Source organism: Thunnus albacares, chromosome 10 (genome assembly GCF_914725855.1).
Source record: "Thunnus albacares chromosome 10, fThuAlb1.1, whole genome shotgun sequence".
NCBI classification, from domain to species: Eukaryota; Metazoa; Chordata; class Actinopteri; order Scombriformes; family Scombridae; genus Thunnus; species Thunnus albacares.
In genome coordinates this window covers 26,403,068-26,419,996 of record NC_058115.1, presented here as the reverse complement: position 1 = coordinate 26,419,996, position 16,929 = coordinate 26,403,068, and the positions used below count along the sequence as shown (strand labels likewise).

Below are 16,929 nucleotides of genomic sequence, written 5' to 3'. Positions count from 1 at the left end.
TACATAGAAAATGATAGGGGCGGCTGTTTTGACGCGCGCTGTTCGGTGAGAGTGTGTTTTGGCCTCTTGGGTTACAGGCAGGTGGTCTTTACCCTCAATCACAGCAATAAATACTTGAACCAAAATGAAATATGGTTCGTCATCCCATCTGCAGATAATGGAGGAGAGTTTTGAAGGGCCGATCATTCACAGTAATGACGGAATAAATCAGTGAGTAAGTCACCAGGGTGCAGGGCTCGCTACGAATCCACGCTACTCAGCTATTTTAGGAAGAAGACAGCTTTTTGCTGCTCATGAAGACTTACACTTTTGATGAACAGGTGTCATGTTTAATTATCACATTAATTCAATAAACTAAATTAATTTCTCCCTCTGTCATCAATCAGAACCGCTTTAATCATCAAGTACAATAAATGGACAAGCTTCTGTCTTTGTCGTGCTGTTGCAGAGATGTGAGAGAGTGAAACATACATAATGAAACTATCAAAGATACATAGAGCTTTGAGTCACTGCTGGGTTACACAACCAGGAGGTCACACACTATAATCTGGAGAATTCAGGCAGTAATATGACTGCAATTATAAGAAGCAGGCCTCAGGGTAGAGTGCATTGTCAGTGTGCCAGGCTACTGTTTTGACATTAAACCCACTCCAGCTCACAATCGTTGTTCCAGTTGTCCATGACAATTTGTGTCCCTTTCATTTTGAAAACAAGCGAGGTTACAGTCGTGGCCTTCAGCAGAGTCCTTAGTCTCACACTGTCATGTTGGAGTTTGTGACTTGGATATTTATGTTTTTTTGTTACCCTGGGTTTTTGTGTTATTTTGTTTTGGGCATTTAAATGTTGTCTTTGCTCATTTTTTAAAATCAAATTCACTCAGCCATTTGTGAATCTCAGGCAGTTGTGTGCATTTGCAAAGAGATGCATCTAAGAAGCTGGTAATTATACCTGGAGTAATGGTTTGTCTGGTTCTAGCCATATTACTGTGTCTTTGAGAACAGAGTCTGGAGACTTTCTTTGATGTTTCTTTCAGCAGTAGCGTCAGGCCTTGCATGGTTATGATTGATTTTTCTTCTGATTCAACTTTGTTATTTCTATTATTGAGGGTGAGAAAACATGAAGATGTAACAGCTGATACAATTTGTAGATGCAGACCAATGGTTGTTTTTAATCCATCCTTTCTCAGTCTCATGTTTCTAGCAAGTCTCATTTTATGTTCAGGCAAATATAAGTATGGGTCAGTTTGGCATCGGGAAGTATAGTGAAATAGTGTTTTGTTAACTTCTTCCCTATTTTAAACCATCATCACGTCAAAATAAGTTTTGAGAGGTCATTGTGCTGAAAAGATAAAACAAATCCCATCACTCTGAAGAAGATAAACCTTTAAATATATTTAATTTAAATGTAGAGATACAGTGCAAATTTATCAACCTCCCTTCTTGTGGTGCAGAATCTCATTTTAAGACAAAAATATTCCTTTTATATAATCGTCAGGAGGAGGCAATATGACATGTCATGCAATGATATCCTTATTAATATCCTGACAAGACATTTTCTAGCATTACCCAGTATTCATTTGAACTGGCTATCACTCTCCAAAGTTGTATTGTACACCCACAAGCACTCAGTCAGAGGTCATATTAGTCACTGAACAGGTAGGAGTTAAACTCTTCTCTGATTCACTCCCCACTGCAATGCTTTTTTGAAACTTCTATAAAGTCATTTCCTCAGTAAGCAGACAAAATGTACATACTTAGATTTAGGTGAGCTTTGATCAGGCAACAAGTTGGCCCTCAGCCCACTTCATAGAATAATCACTATGAAGTGGCTTCAGCCGCCAGGAGTTACTGATGATTTTGGTTCTTTGAGAGATTGATAAATCACTTTAAAGAATTTTACAGATTAATTTCCAGTTGCAATGCTTGATGCTCAAAACTCTGCAAAGGCTTGGTTGGCTTTCTTATAATATAGTATGTATCTACTATCATCTCAGTGTCTGAATAAATAGTAGTCATTTATAAGATACTACCAGTGGGACCGGCAAGGTTAAAGAGGTTAATGAGGTTCACTGGTTTAACAGCACACTATTAAAATGTTCAAGTGACCGAGTTTGCATTAAAAACACCATTGCTTTTATATGTATGCATGCAGGGTGTTCCCTAGATTTCTGGAGGGCTTAGCTTCTGTGGTTGTGTCTGGTTTCATTGGGGGGGTTTGGGGATCTGGGGGTCCTTCCCCAAGAAAATGATATTATTTGACCTAACCCTAACCCTAAGTATTATAATGGTAGGTAAAACCCTAAGCATGGTGCTGACATTGAATTTTGACTGTGTTCTCTCAATCCCTGCTAGCATCAAAAACACGTAGGAGGAGAATTTACATTTCTTAGGAGGTTTTTTGTGAGCTCCAGTGGAGCTACAGAACATCCTTACATATCATTTGCAACCACACAGAAGTATAAATCTGTGTCCATTTGGCTAAGATCGTCATGCTTTATGACACCACTGAGATTATTTTTGTTAACAGATATTTTGGCTACCAGAGGAGCTGTGTTTTTAAGGAGGACTGTTTGTATAACTCCATCCTTCCTACTCCTTGAATCTAGTCTTGTATAACATCTTGCATGCACACCAACAGTTGGCAGGGGAAACATTAGTCATCATACAACACTCATAGGGTTTGAACAGTAATATCATCCATGTATTCTGCATGTATAACAGACTTTTAACATCTCAAAGACTGCACAAACTGTCTATGTCGGATATGTTTGTGGAAAAAATGTCAGAGAACCAGTTTCTGAGTCTTCCTTTACTTTGTTCACACCTTGATGCCACTTAGTCCTGCCTCTTTGTTAAACATTAAAAGAACAGACATAGGGGCCCATTGCCAAACCCAATCTGTCAAGCCATCCAGAACGTGAAGTTTGTGAGGTGTGCAAAAGAACACTGAAATATGCCTCTAGCATGACTGCTGCTGATGCATTGCTTTTCATCCCACCTGTCTCAAAGTATAGCACAACCATCACCAAAGCCTTCTCTGTGGCAGCATGACAGTTGGAGTTGTTGTGAGACACGTTTGTGATCAACAGATACAGTAGATGCAGCATGTGTGATATGCTAATGTTTGCTGCATCCTTTATTAGATTGAGCTATGCTGCATGTCTGGATTTATCGGAAAATTGGATGTTACTGTGCATGAGAAATCATTATGTGCAGGGTTTTACTTCTACATGGAAACAGTGATGACAGAAATGAAACAACCAGATGGTGTCTAGTTTTTCCTATGCAGTAAATGCTGCAGCCTCCCCAAGGCTCTTTCACACTTTTCACTTGTCCTATTACAACACCGCCCCAAAAATAAATGACAAAGTCTGACTAAATTTAAAAAGGTTCAAAAATACTTTAGCAAACTTACGTTGCTCTGTCTCATTTACCCCTCTCTGACAGGGGCTTAATCAATTTGCCAAAAGGGTTTCATGCTACAATCCTATTAGCTCAATCCAAGGACAGTGAGCTCTGTAAGACTGTGAAATGTTTTTGTTAGCAACTTTGGTATGCTAGTTTATACTGGGCTCACATCAAAGTATCATAGCCCTATCTGTAATTCTATCTGTCTTTGCCATCAGACATATTAATTTTTATTACAGAGGTTGTGAGTAGGCACCTAGTTTTATCCTCTACATTTTCTCAATCCAAACTGAATTATTCAGTCTTGCATTCAGCCACTTTTTGACATTTGAGATTTATGGCCCACGTGGGTTTTTGGGCAAGCAATGCAGTTCAATATCCTCAGCCGGCATGAAGATGAATCCAAATATCACTGTTTGCCTTCATTGCTGCTGCAGTATTGATTCTTTAATGCTGTAAACCTTGACTAATGTCCTCACCCAACATGTTAGCAAGCGGTGGTCCTGTGCGGCTGCACAGTGGTTTAGCTCCAGACATTTGCTATTGCTCTTTGTTGTGACTCGTGCTTCATTTTCGCACCACTTCCAACATCTGAGGGCTTTTTCTCTCATCGTTTGTGGCAAAAGACCCGAGCAAAAGCCGCCTGCCTCTCTCTGCCTCCACCCCAGAGCCTGTCAAACTAGATAAGGCAAATTGCTTGTGTCTGTGCTTTAGTCATGTCCTCCTGCCCCTCCTTTCTTCATTACAAGTGGATATGCCTTCCCCTCAATCTGCAGCTTGTCTCTATCTAGGGTAACATAGCTGATTCTTATTGGACACAGTTAGAGTTCAGCAACTCAGTATCTTGGAGTGTAGGCCTACTTACTGTACAGCTCACACACATGCTCCATTTGAAGCACTGGGTGGTTTCTGCCCACTTTTAGCCTCCATCATGGTGGATCAGTGGAAGTTTGGGTGGTATGACACAGCACAAAGGAGAACAAAGAAGGACATGGTGCAATTAAGACACACTCCCGCTCCTCCCCGACCAATCTCTGTACTCTCTATGTGTCACCAAGGTGACATTGCTCAAGGCACTCTAGTTATTTTATCAGGTACAGAGGCTCGGTCTTGCATTTGTATCTTGGAAGCTGTGATGTCGGCATTAAAGCTTTTTTTTTTCCACTACATGGCTCAAATTAGCCTGTTATCAAACAGATTAATACCTTCTGTAATTATTCTATTGGAATCAAGGGATCAATTGAACAAACAGTCATCAATGAGTGAATATATACAGAGTAGGTAAAAATGTTGCCCTGTAATTTGAGACAGTGTAGTGAGGATTATGTTCTATATACAGGAAGATGGCAAAGTATGTGAATAAGACAGTTTCCACTCCCTGCTCAAATATTTCTGTAATGACTCCCCGTCTAGTTTTCTATTTTCCGCTCTCTCCCTATATGTGATAGAAAATTGCCTCATATTTGCTCCACGTTTCTCTACACTCTACACTTACATTCACCATCATTTGTTTTTAATAAACATTTATACTTTGGTGATTTTTCTCAACATATTTCTGTTATTATTTGTCAAATTCCATGTTACTGCCTGAGTGTTTAGTAATGTGGTAAATGCCATGTGACATGCAGTTACATTACATTACAGGCTGTGTGCTTGCTGGTTGGAGCATGTCGGAGTGATCTTGGAGCAACAACAGATTCTCAGACTTTCTCAAAAGCCTTCCTCACTATGCCAAGCAAAACAGTGATTTTTCTCTTTCACCAGCTTCTATCCAAAACTCAAACACGCCTCCACACTTTCATTTATTAATCAAGGAGCAGACACTTCACTTAAATCTGTCAAGGGAACAGTAGTTTGCTTCAGTCTGCAGAAAAACAGAACTTGGCCAAATTGTATAAATTGTCACAAATAATAGTAGTTGTTGTGTCTAATATAGATTTCATCCTAACTTTGCTTCAAGATAAGAACAGAGTGAAATAAAAGTATAACATATTTATAATATCTTTAAGGACTCCAAATGCATTTTTGTCAGGACACTGCGGGGGTCCCCCTCTTCAGCCTGGAGCACTGGATATCATCAGTGCGGCACTCCAGCTGAGACGTCACAAGCATGATCCTTGTAACAGTCATCAACAGTAATGTGTCATGACCAAGTGTCCTTGAGGGAGGAAAACTGAACCTTAATTTGCTCACTCACTCTAAGTTGAAGCACATAAGAACGACAGAAGTTGTCTAAGTGAAAGAATATCCACACTTAGTATGAGGGAGATCGTGGGGGGTAGTTGTTGATTGATTAGTTTATTTAATCCATTCCATTATGGTGTCTAATAGCCTATGGTTTGACTTGTGTGTACTGTAAACCATGATGGAAGTGTAAATAAAGAGGACCAAGGCGGCTTGCCAAAATGACCTCAGCATTAAATGTTTTTTTTTTTTTTTACTGAACGTCAGCCAAACTGCTAGACTGCTGTACTGCTGCAACTGATCCATGTCCTACACACTGCATTAGGCTCCCGAATATTGGAAACGTCTTTGTCTTTCCTGAGAATGTTAAGGAGCTATTGAGCAAACAGACATTAACATTCTAGACAGATTACATAGCTTATTTGTTATTTGTAGCTATGTTTCCGAGTGCAGCGTCAAACAATCAGTGTGATGAAAATCTCACTGAGTGTTTCATTCATTGAGCAGACACATGGATCACAGTTCAATTAAAGTCCCAAGGTCACGCGTTTGATGGCGTCACGCATAAAGCCATCCCCTGGACCTATTTGTCTTTGTTAGAGGCTCATGTATAATGCTCTTGGATACAAAAGACGGATTGGTCAGATTGTCCTGTCAAGAGTCTCCCCAGACCGTGCCTTCATTTGAATTTGCCCTTCAATCAATTAAATCAATGAAAGGAACTAATCAGAGAAGGGACAAGCAGCATGGCTGCACGCTCGATTTCACATACATCGAGGGTTACGATGGCTTTCGGGATAACGCTGTGGGAGAACGACATTATATGGCCATTCAGTGGTGTCATAGATCTACTAATTAGGACAGAGGCAGTGTGAATTCAAACAAGTTGCTGGATGTGAATAATTAAGTGCTTCCAGCATGCACTTCTTCCCTTTGATGTATTTTCCCCTTTGAAGAGAGTCCCACTATATCAGTACCCCCCCCCCCCCTAAAAAGTCAGTTATATCTGCTTCTTGTTAAAATATTCATCTGTAGTGACTCACCAAATTTGGTGAGTCCTCAGTGAAATGTATGCACTGTTAGGGGGAGGTACAGTGCACCATACTTATGTTAACCACCTCTCTGTGACTTGGGGAAAACAGGCTCCCTGTCAAGTTAAAAGAACTTTATTTTACATAAAATATACTTCAGCTTTGCGGAGGGTTTTCATAAACCCACTGAAGCAGTTTCATAATTATGCATGGGACTGAAGGTGACTTTATGGTCAACTGGTTGCCTGTGTGCTGAATCCACTCCCTGCACTATTTAAATCTCATCACTTTCTGGTCTTTGATCGCAATAACATAAACAAAACTCACTTAAACCATAATTTCTCAACCTTTAGGAAACTCATATCAGTGGTGTACTGAGTGCAAACCTTAAAAAAGGCTGTTGCCGCCTCTGAAGTACAACTGACTAGCTGATACAGAGGAGTTTCTGTACTATAAATGTGAACAAAACAAAATTTAAGGGCAGGGTGAACAGTATTATGAGAGCATAATCAAACACCCTTAAACTATGTTTAATGAGCCGTTTATCATTTTAGTTATGATGACATTGTGTCTAGTAAGGTCAAAAAGGAATGGTCAACTTTGTTTTACCTCTATTTCCAAGTTCATATGATGTGTTAAAGGGGTACTACAGCAAATTAGTTTTGCACTTTCATGAAGTTGGGAGACTCACAAGAGACACATTTAAACAAGACTACAAGACTGTGACCAATTTGTTACAGGGTTAGTCAGTGGTAGTGTCTATAATGTGAATTCCTGGAAATAAAATGTTCATCTGCAATTTTCTGTAGTGGTCCCAGTAATATTTACTGAAGTAGCATATCGCATGGCATGGTTAAACTACATTTGAGTAAGAAAAAAGTGTATAAATGCAGTTGCAAGAACAATACTTTCCAGTCATAGTCTAATTTGGGTAAAACAATAAAAATACTGGATCCCACATTCCCCATAATCAAGCTCACTTCTTTCAAACCCAACACCTCCAGTTTGTAATGCAGACTTTCTGTTAAAAATAAAGTCTCAAGCTTATGCTGAGATGATCCTGATGATGTCACCAGGGTTATTACTTCAACTTCAAGCTCCCTCCTAAGCAACATAGTACATTAGACAACTGTTTTCACAGGCTGAGTGGTACTCTTTGTGGCGAATAAAGAAACGTAATATGTGAAATGGGTGGGCTGTCCCTTTTAATAGTAGGTTGAATATTTTTGAATGTTGGACAAAGAGCTAAGCTAATTGTCCCCCGGTGCTAGCTCCATACTTTAAAGAAAAGAAAAAAAATCATATCATCCCATTAACCCTTCCCACATCAATCCTCCCCTCTAACTCCTGGGAGAGTAGTATTGATCTTCTCATCTAACTCTCAGCAAGAGAGCAAATAAGAGCATTTCCTGAACTGGTGAGCTTCTCCTTTAATATGTTATTTATAGTGTTGTAAATTGGATGTGTGTATTTCCATATTAGCTGCAAGAGTATCTCAACAGACTTTCTGGTTGAATAAATAAAATAAATAATGATCCTAGTATCTGCAACCACTCATGTCTGGTGTTTTGTTTCCCAGGCATTCTTTACAAAGGCAGCGGGGAGAACCAGTTCATCTCTCTGCAGCCTCCTGTGATCTCCACTGTCATGGGGAACGGGCGGCGTAGAAGCATCTCATGCCCCAGCTGTAATGGTCAGGCCCAAGGCAACAAGCTGTTGGCGCCAGTGGCTCTGGCATGGGGCATCGATGGTAGTCTGTACGTTGGAGATTTCAACTATATCCGTCGCATCTACCCATCTGGCAATGTCACAAGTATCATGGAGCTGAGGTAAGCTCAAGTGCATGTTACTCTTAGTTTGTTGATTTAAAAAACAGAACATTTATTGCGCAACTTGTTGAAACTTTACCTCTGCCCCTTCACTAAATGGTACAAAATCCAAGGTTTAAGTAAGTATAAACTGTATGAAGAATTTTCATAGATGAAAGGTGATACTTCATGGTAGTGTTTTGTGTTATAGATTTTGAATTGAGAATTTGAACATGAAACACAAAAACGGGCAACATACTGTACTGTAGTTGACCCCTAAAAAAATATTCAGATATGAAAAATATGGACTCCAACAGAGTATATTTTGGGTCCCACTTTGCATTTCTGCATTTAGTTCAGTGTGGAGAGTAAAACCAAAATGGCATAGTGGACAGACTTTCAGTCACACACATCTCTTCCTTACCCATAGAAACTTGAAATCTTTTCCCTATCCATCTCCATAATTAGGAAAGACATCCTGTCTTCAGCGTGTAATTGGGATGATTTACACCCTCTTGCCAAGTTGGCTTCTCTCAGCAATGACTCTGATTCGGCCAGTTGGCTTATTTCAAAGTGGCAGATGTTGATTAAATGTATATTGGGCCATCATCCTTATTCAGACACGTACATGACAGACATATGAAAACTGCCTTAACGGGACATGGGTCACCACACTGTTCCCCAAAATGTTGGTGTACATTATGTGGTTTGCAGATTGCTGCTAAGATCATGCAGAAGTTCATATATCCCCACACCAACAATTTAAATTTCAAGAATTAAAAAAACATTCCTCCTCTACCTCAGTAAACCTGTCGATGTACCTGTGCAGTACTAAGCATCACTCTAAGGCAGCTCTCTGGCAGAAATGTGTGTAACAGTATAAATGGGAAACAGGTTGCAGCTGTAAAGGAGCATGCACGCTCAGCAGCTGTTTCCTAGATAAATAATGGTTTAAGAAATGGTTTGTGTCTCCAAGCAACTATTTTACTCTGTTTACAAGGAGAGAAACACAAAACACTACCATGTGGACTCGTGTTGGCTACATTAAATTGAATCATATAAGACAAACATATAAGACACACTAAGGGAACTTTAGTTCAGATTAGAAGGCAGCTTGATGTCCAGATTTAAACCAGTACAAATGGAAAAAAAAGTCTAATTGCTTATGCTCTATTTGATGTAACCACCAAAATTGTTTCATTTTTTGGTATGTATGCTTGTTATTAAGAGTCCAGATACTCCATATGGGTTTTACAGAACCTTTGTCAACTGCTGTTAGTCTTTATTTAGATTCTGGCTGCACTGGGCAATGTAACAAGTGGCAGAATCAATATTTCAATATGAGTGGCCAAATTGAGAAAAGCAGAGGTAATGCAGGATGGGGCTTTATGGAGATAGGAGTACATATTTTCCTCTCTGCGGGTAGTAACTCTCAGCCAAAGCCCTGCCTCTCCACTTTCTGCCAAACGGATTGTCATTGCCTGCGACTTTCTCTAGTGGCTGTGTTGATCCTTTAAGGGGATACTTTTGACTTTCCAGGTTTCAGCAGTTTGTTTTTCCTCACTTGACACTGTGAGGAGAAAAAAAAAGGCTCCATTTTGTTTTCAACTTTTCAGTCATTGTTTGCACTAGCTACTATTTACCTCTATAACAGTTATTCCTACAACAAGAAAATTGTCTGATTGGAAAAAAAACACCAACCTGAAACTGAAAATGAAAAAAAGTATCCCTTTTAAGATTTGCCAATTTCATTATCTTGATTCTCTTTCTCTGTTTTCCTTCTCCTTGCGTGCTTTGTCATAGAAATAAAGACTTTAGACACAGGTAGGTGTATTATCTTAGCGCATGTTGTCTCTTCCTTTCCATACACCTTTGTCATCATCTTTATAAATATATGAATAACCCCCCCATGTGTAATTATTACAAAAAAATTATAGCTTAATTATAGCTGTATAAGAGGAGGTGTGCGCAGTCTATCAGGAGTTGTGCAATGTAACTGTTGATGAAATGACTAGAAATCTTGACACATTTAAACTGTAGTGGTATAAATATGGAAAAGCAAGTTAGTATAACATATATACTATTAACATCTGTGCACCAAGTGCAATTCAGTCTAGTACAATAGCGCTGCAATAAACAGTACCACTGTGAAGCTTATAATTACATTTACCGTTATGGTGTTTGGCAGATGCTCTGATCCTGAGGGCTTACACAACTGCTTTGTATTCATGATTAAGACAACACCAAACGATCAAGCAAAGATGGTTGAAATGAGGTTGCTTTAGTGATTAAATGACCACAAATGCAAAAGGTGCTACAGGGAGTGAAATTGTGAACTGGACTAATAATTATGGTTACTGGACCTACAGCAAGATTATGTGATATAGATATGTAAATTTTGTATGAATTTAAACTAATATACTCATATTGTGTGATAATAACAGAAGCCATTTCCTGCCTCAAGTTTCAATAAAACACACATAGTCACCCCTTTCATCTGATTTCAGCTGCCCATTACTATAACATTTCTGGTCCAGTACAGTTTTGATTAATGCCTATATCCAGATGTTTCTGTATGAGCCTTGTAAAAGCTCTATGTGGCCACCAAAAAAGACAAATAAAGCCTTACAGTGCAGTGCAAGACTTATTGGTCAGTTAGTTAGTTTTGATTTTCTTCCCAAGCTCTGTGTATGTTCAATGATAGAACTCCATAAGTGTCCAGATCAATGTCAGTCCATATGACTCATATGTCTACTCTTGGTTTGTTTATGTGAATCCTAAATGGCCACAATCAATCATTTTGTCCCCTTAAATTTGGTCAAGACCAAACGATCCAAAGAGAAGCAGATTAGAGACATTTTGCCACAGGTCAGCGTTGAACCATTGTCTGAAGGTAGTCAGGTGACGTTTCATTCTTGGCCTACAACAAGGTGTTGAACCTAATTTAAGCTACTACAGGAAGCCAGTGAAGGGAGCGTAGACGCAGAGTGACAAGTGAGTGCTTGTGACATGTGAATGCTTGGGCAGGTTGATACCACACTCCTGAATGCTTGATCAATTGAAGGGTTCTGATTAGTCTCATCTTGAGATGACAGCACCTGCGCTAGCACCTGGGTCACAACTTGGGATGGGTATGTTCAAACTCTCCTTATGTAGTGACAGATGAACCTACATATAGAAGCATCAGTCGATGGATGTTAGTTTTTGCTGAGACTGCCAAAGAGGTGTCGAGCGGTGATTTCTGCAGCCGTTTTTTGTAGTTGTAAACAACATATTATATATAAGACCGCACAGTAAAGCCTCACAACTTACCATACATCTATCTTAACATCAGAAGCTTGACAAAGATTGCATTCAGTACGGCGCTTTTATATTGGACCGCTTAATGTTGTACAGGTGTATCATTTATTGTGTTCATCCCCTAAAGGTTGACTGTAAAAGAAAGGGCTCTTAGTGTATGTCTTGCTGAATTCTTTATAGGAATTTGATAGCAGCCACCTATTTTGAGCATTTACTTTGACTCATAATAGCTGTCAAGGTTTATGACTCTATCTTCATCATTTTATAAAGATGTTTCATTGCCACATTTATTTTGCCATCACATTATCCATTTCCAAAGCCAACCAGTATTGACTGAGGTACCATTAAGCTGGAGTACAAGCAGAGAAGCCATGTTTATGACTGCACTGTAAAGCGAGCTATCTTTCATGTTAACTGCCTCTATTTCGGGCTCTTTAATGGCACTTAAGCACGTGTTATGTATCAACACTGTGCCTTAATAGAAAAGGTTAATTCAATCGTTTTTCAACATTTTGAGCTTGTTTAAATGGGACGTCACATAAAATGATGCTTTAATTGGCTTTCTTCATGTCTAAATTTTAGTCAGTCACATGTTCTCTTTTGAATCCTAATCCTTAATACATTTGCTCTCCGATTCAGAAGGGGTTAGATCTATTATGAGATGGTTAAAAGAATGCAAATAAGCAGAACAAGATGCACTGCCATTAGTTGTTGCACTTAGTTAACATAAGCCAGTCATTTCAGTGATTTCTAAAGTCCCACAGGGAAGTGATAACAAATGAAATGAAAGGATCTGGCACATAAGTTGTCATTTCTGCTTTGCATACTGGAACCCCGCTGCAGTGGTATCCTGTTAAATTCTGTTTGACTTCCATCTTTTCAACCTTCTGTCTCCTACTTTTCACTCTCAAAGGCTCCCCCCCCTTTTTTTCCTGCTGTGGAAATTCTTCACAGTTTTTCCACAACATTATTTTCCTTTTCAGTTCATTATCCGCGTTCATGACAATGTTGCTACTAATTTTAAATTGATAATAAGGTTTGTATTTTAAGCTGCAAGTGACTGGAAAAAAATAAGTTACACTTAATTAGCTGCTTAGGGTGTGTGTGTGTTTTAGAAAATAAGATTCTTAATGGCAGCTTAAATGCTAAGAACACAACCTGATTGGTATTATCTTTCTGTCATCTCTTTTAATGCAATTTTTTAAAAATACATGGATTCCCTAATTTCATTATTGCTCGCTAATAGTGTTTAAACAATACACCTTTCTGTATTCCCTGGGATATACTGAGCACATTTTCTAAAAAGTGTTTCCTATTTAGACAACTTGAAAAATGTAATGCGTAATGAAAACAATGTTCCTGCCTCCCTAGAGAGGTATAATGGAATCAACTGTTAATAATATTCTTAACTCAAAATGTTTTATTCAGAGGAAAAGTCAGGCTAAATTTCATCTGGGGTCAATTGGGGTTTACAGGTTTTAAAGTGTTTGAAAGATGATTGCATTAGATCAAATTTTAGGGGTAAATTGGTGCCATTAAAGGACAATTCAACTGCATCATAAGAAAAGGGCAATTTTTGTCTGCAATTACCATATATAACCAAGTTATTGTCTTGAATGCAGTAACAACCCGGCACACCGGTATTACCTGGCAACTGACCCGGTATCCGGCCAGCTGTACGTGTCAGACACAAACTCCCGGAGGATCTACCGACCAAAAATCTTAACCGGCACCAAGGATCTGCAGTCAAATGCGGAGGTGGTGGCAGGAACTGGGGAACACTGTCTGCCTTTTGATGAGAACCACTGTGGTGATGGAGGCAAAGCTCCAGAGGCCTCTCTCACTGGACCCAAAGGTATCATTTAAAACTAATGAAGATGTTGTACTCAAATGAAGGGGGTGGGACATGGTGATAGGTTTCTCAGTCATGACTGGCAACTGCTAGATTTAAATTTATGTGTGCATTGGGCTCTGTGTCAGATCTGGGCCTACTTGTTTTCATGGATGAATTTAGGCATTGGATCATGTGTTGAGGTATAATTAAGCAGGATGTTCAACTGGGGAAAAAAAGGAGCTTTGTAAATTTAAGATGTGCATTTCTGCTGCATATCATAAGGTTGTTGTTTTAACCTCCAGAAATGTAATCCCCAATTTATTTTGCATAATTGGGTATTCCAGTAAATATTTTTTAAAATTTATACTTGATTCTGCTTGTGGCTTTGTTTCAAACAGCTCTTGTGAAAGTAAAGTCTCCAGGCCTTTAAAGCTTATACTGCAGTTATAACTACTCACAAGTCAGTACCTGCTATGCACAACTTGTGGTCCGCATTGAAATAGCACATGGCTGTCTGTGCCATTTGTGGTTGGATTGCTCACTTTTCCATAAATTCTTCTGGATGAAAAGGCTAAGATGAATTGTTTTTGCACTAGTTGTTGCCCGCTCTGAATGCCAACTGCAATAGCTCAGCTTTAGCTGGGTGATAAAGGCTTGAGTGGAGCGACTCTAATGATGAAGTGGGTGGAAGCCGAGACCAGAGAAGAAAGAGCAGATGGCTCCATTTTTTTCTCCTCTCAGACATTTGGTGAACTCTGCTCAAATGTGACACTTTTCATCTGTCTGAGAATCTCAGACTGTCAAATAGCCAGCTCCCAAGGAGTCACTGTGGGCTCCCTTGGCTCGTCAATGTTTTAGCAGAAAGCAATCTTGTGCAGACCTAGCCACAGGTCAAACCAAACCACTCACCTTCCACAGAAGCTTTTAAAGACTTCATTGAAAATGAAATCATACTCTGAAGGTAAAAATGAAGTTTAACCTGAACCAGAACATTTTAAATTCGCCCCCCGACTCAAAAAAAAAAAAAAAAACAGTCTTTCACTATGGTGGCAACCCCTGCTGTTTCCTGGTCAGCAGTGTTCTTATGGTTCACCTCACTGCTTGTTTTGGTCCACAGGTGGGTTATCAATGCTTACTGGGAACACCCCCCCCTAACACACACACACATTCCTGGGACCCACACCTCTATGATTAGAATCAGAATCAGATCCAAAACCACAATGTGTTTAAACCAGTGTGAGGAATGAAAAATAGTCTCCCTGCATGTGAGGTATGACTGAATTCTCATAGGTACCAGTCTCTATTAAGCAGCATGGCAACACGGAGAATGATGTGGATGCTGGCATGGCCCGTTAATGTATTTTCCCAGTTTGGGACAAATGGTTATTGCAACTCCACACTGGCTTGGCTGCGACTTACAACTCTGAGCTGACACTCAATCATTGAGACAATTTAGTCCACAGTCGTCACCATGGCAACTGCCTGTCTTTCACCCCTTTCATCTAAAATTGGCCAAAGCTGTCATTTCCACTCCCTCGCTCATTCATTTCTCAAATGGTCCGCAGATCATTGATGACTGCTGATGTCAAAAAATCTCCCAAACGGACCATTCATTGACACCCTCACCTTCTGCGGTCCTTTTTTAGAGAGGAGGGTTACAAGACGTGGCAAGTGCATATATACCGTATGAATACAGCCTTTCCCACTTCTGCCTGAGAAATTATTTAATACCACAAAAGCAGCCTGTGAATTATTGATGGCTGTGCTTTTTGCAGTGACCTGAATAATGGGAAGGCAAGCTTGACACATGTATCCACCATGTTCAGTCCACTGAGTCATGCAAGCACAGATGCCACATATCTACCATGTTTTCCTGTTATCACAAGTCTTTTTTTTTCTCCTTCTTTTCTCCCTTTTTTTACTCCCTCTTACCTGATGTCAACAGGCATCACCGTGGACAAGAATGGTTTGATTTATTTCGTTGATGGCACGACGATCCGAAAGGTTGACCAGAACGGCATCATCTCCACTTTCCTTGGTTCCAATGACTTGACATCGGCTCGCCCTCTGACCTGTGACAACAGCATGGACATCAATCAGGTGACTTATACACTGAAGTGCCAGACAGCTATTAACCCTGCCTCCATGCTCACACAGAGCATGTCACAGCGCCACCTTGTGCCCCCGACCCTCTAACCCTCCTTTTTTCTCACCCATGACTCATTATTGATATGCAGTGTTATATAATTATATATAATATAATATATATATATATATATATTATATATGCAGTAATACTTAATATATGACAATCTTTTTGGGCAACTAAGAAAAGGACATTGAGGGGCATTTTTGTAAACATTTACCTCAATACCTTTGTTATTATTATCAGTTCCAAAATTCTTCACTAAACTAGGCAAAACAGCTTTTTTGACATGCTGCTCCCTCTGCCTAGAACCTTCTGCAATTAAATTTAAAATTACAAGAAACAGGTCTCTTCTTGTGAATTTAAATTGTTGCTGCAGAAACTGTCTGCTCTCTTTTCTGGCTGTCAGTATTTTGGGGGATATTAGAGATTGATTGTGTTACTCTATATGCATTATCAGATCAGGTTGTTTCTAGGATGAGATGTTTTAAATGATTCTTATTGACAGTGTTATTCATAGTTAATTAGTGGTTAGTTTATAACACATTGTTATTGCTGCTTATCTCAACCAGGAGGATTTTCAGGTTAAGTGTACATAACTAGAAATAGGAATTTAACTGATATACAGTATATTATCCAGAGAAATGTGCAGACACACTATTGGAATAAGCTGAGATTCCTTGAACACTAATATTAGAGGTATACATTCCCGAAGAAATAACACAGACGAAGAAAAAAGCACTTTCTTCTTCTTTTTTTTTTTGTTTTGCTCTCAACTAGACAAGAGCAGAACATTTTTCTCTGAAAGTACAGGAGGAAAATATGTGCTAGAAGGAGGATGTGATTTAGGCAGGAAGTGGAGGCATGAAGTGTTTATTGAAGAGATGGGTTTTCAGGTCACGGTAGATGATATGGAAGGAAGAATAATTACTCAGTGTGGGGGGCTTGTTTTGATGTGGCTGGAGTTGAATTAGTGTTTAGTGTTCCACTAGAAATTCTCAGGATTGAGGACACTTCACCATACATGATAATGAAGCAGCCTTTGGTAGTGAGTTGGTCCCACAAAAAAAACCTTTTCTTCGGCAGTATCTGACGACGGCCTGCTTCGTCCAACAAAATTTACGATTTACCTTGAGTGAGCTGTCATAAAAGCAGTGCCCATATCCCTACACAATAGGTTATAACATTACAATACCACAACACGTCTTCCAAAGTAGAG

At 39.4% G+C, this 16,929-nt stretch overlaps 1 protein-coding gene across 4 annotated transcripts in view; it reads left to right on the top strand.

Annotated features, from left to right (window-relative positions):
- si:dkey-237h12.3 (teneurin-3) overlaps nucleotides 1-16,929 on the top strand; it is a 143,112-nt gene that overhangs the window by 112,272 nt on the left and 13,911 nt on the right. For 2 of the 4 annotated variants that reach the window (XM_044363710.1, XM_044363708.1), the window contains 4 exons: nucleotides 8,202-8,451; nucleotides 10,234-10,254; nucleotides 13,353-13,585; nucleotides 15,510-15,664. In XM_044363710.1, coding sequence (XP_044219645.1) covers nucleotides 8,202-8,451; nucleotides 10,234-10,254; nucleotides 13,353-13,585; nucleotides 15,510-15,664 — 659 coding nt within the window. The remainder of the gene's footprint in view (nucleotides 1-8,201; nucleotides 8,452-10,233; nucleotides 10,255-13,352; nucleotides 13,586-15,509; nucleotides 15,665-16,929) is intronic. The other 2 variants (XM_044363711.1, XM_044363709.1) reach the window with 1 other exon arrangement.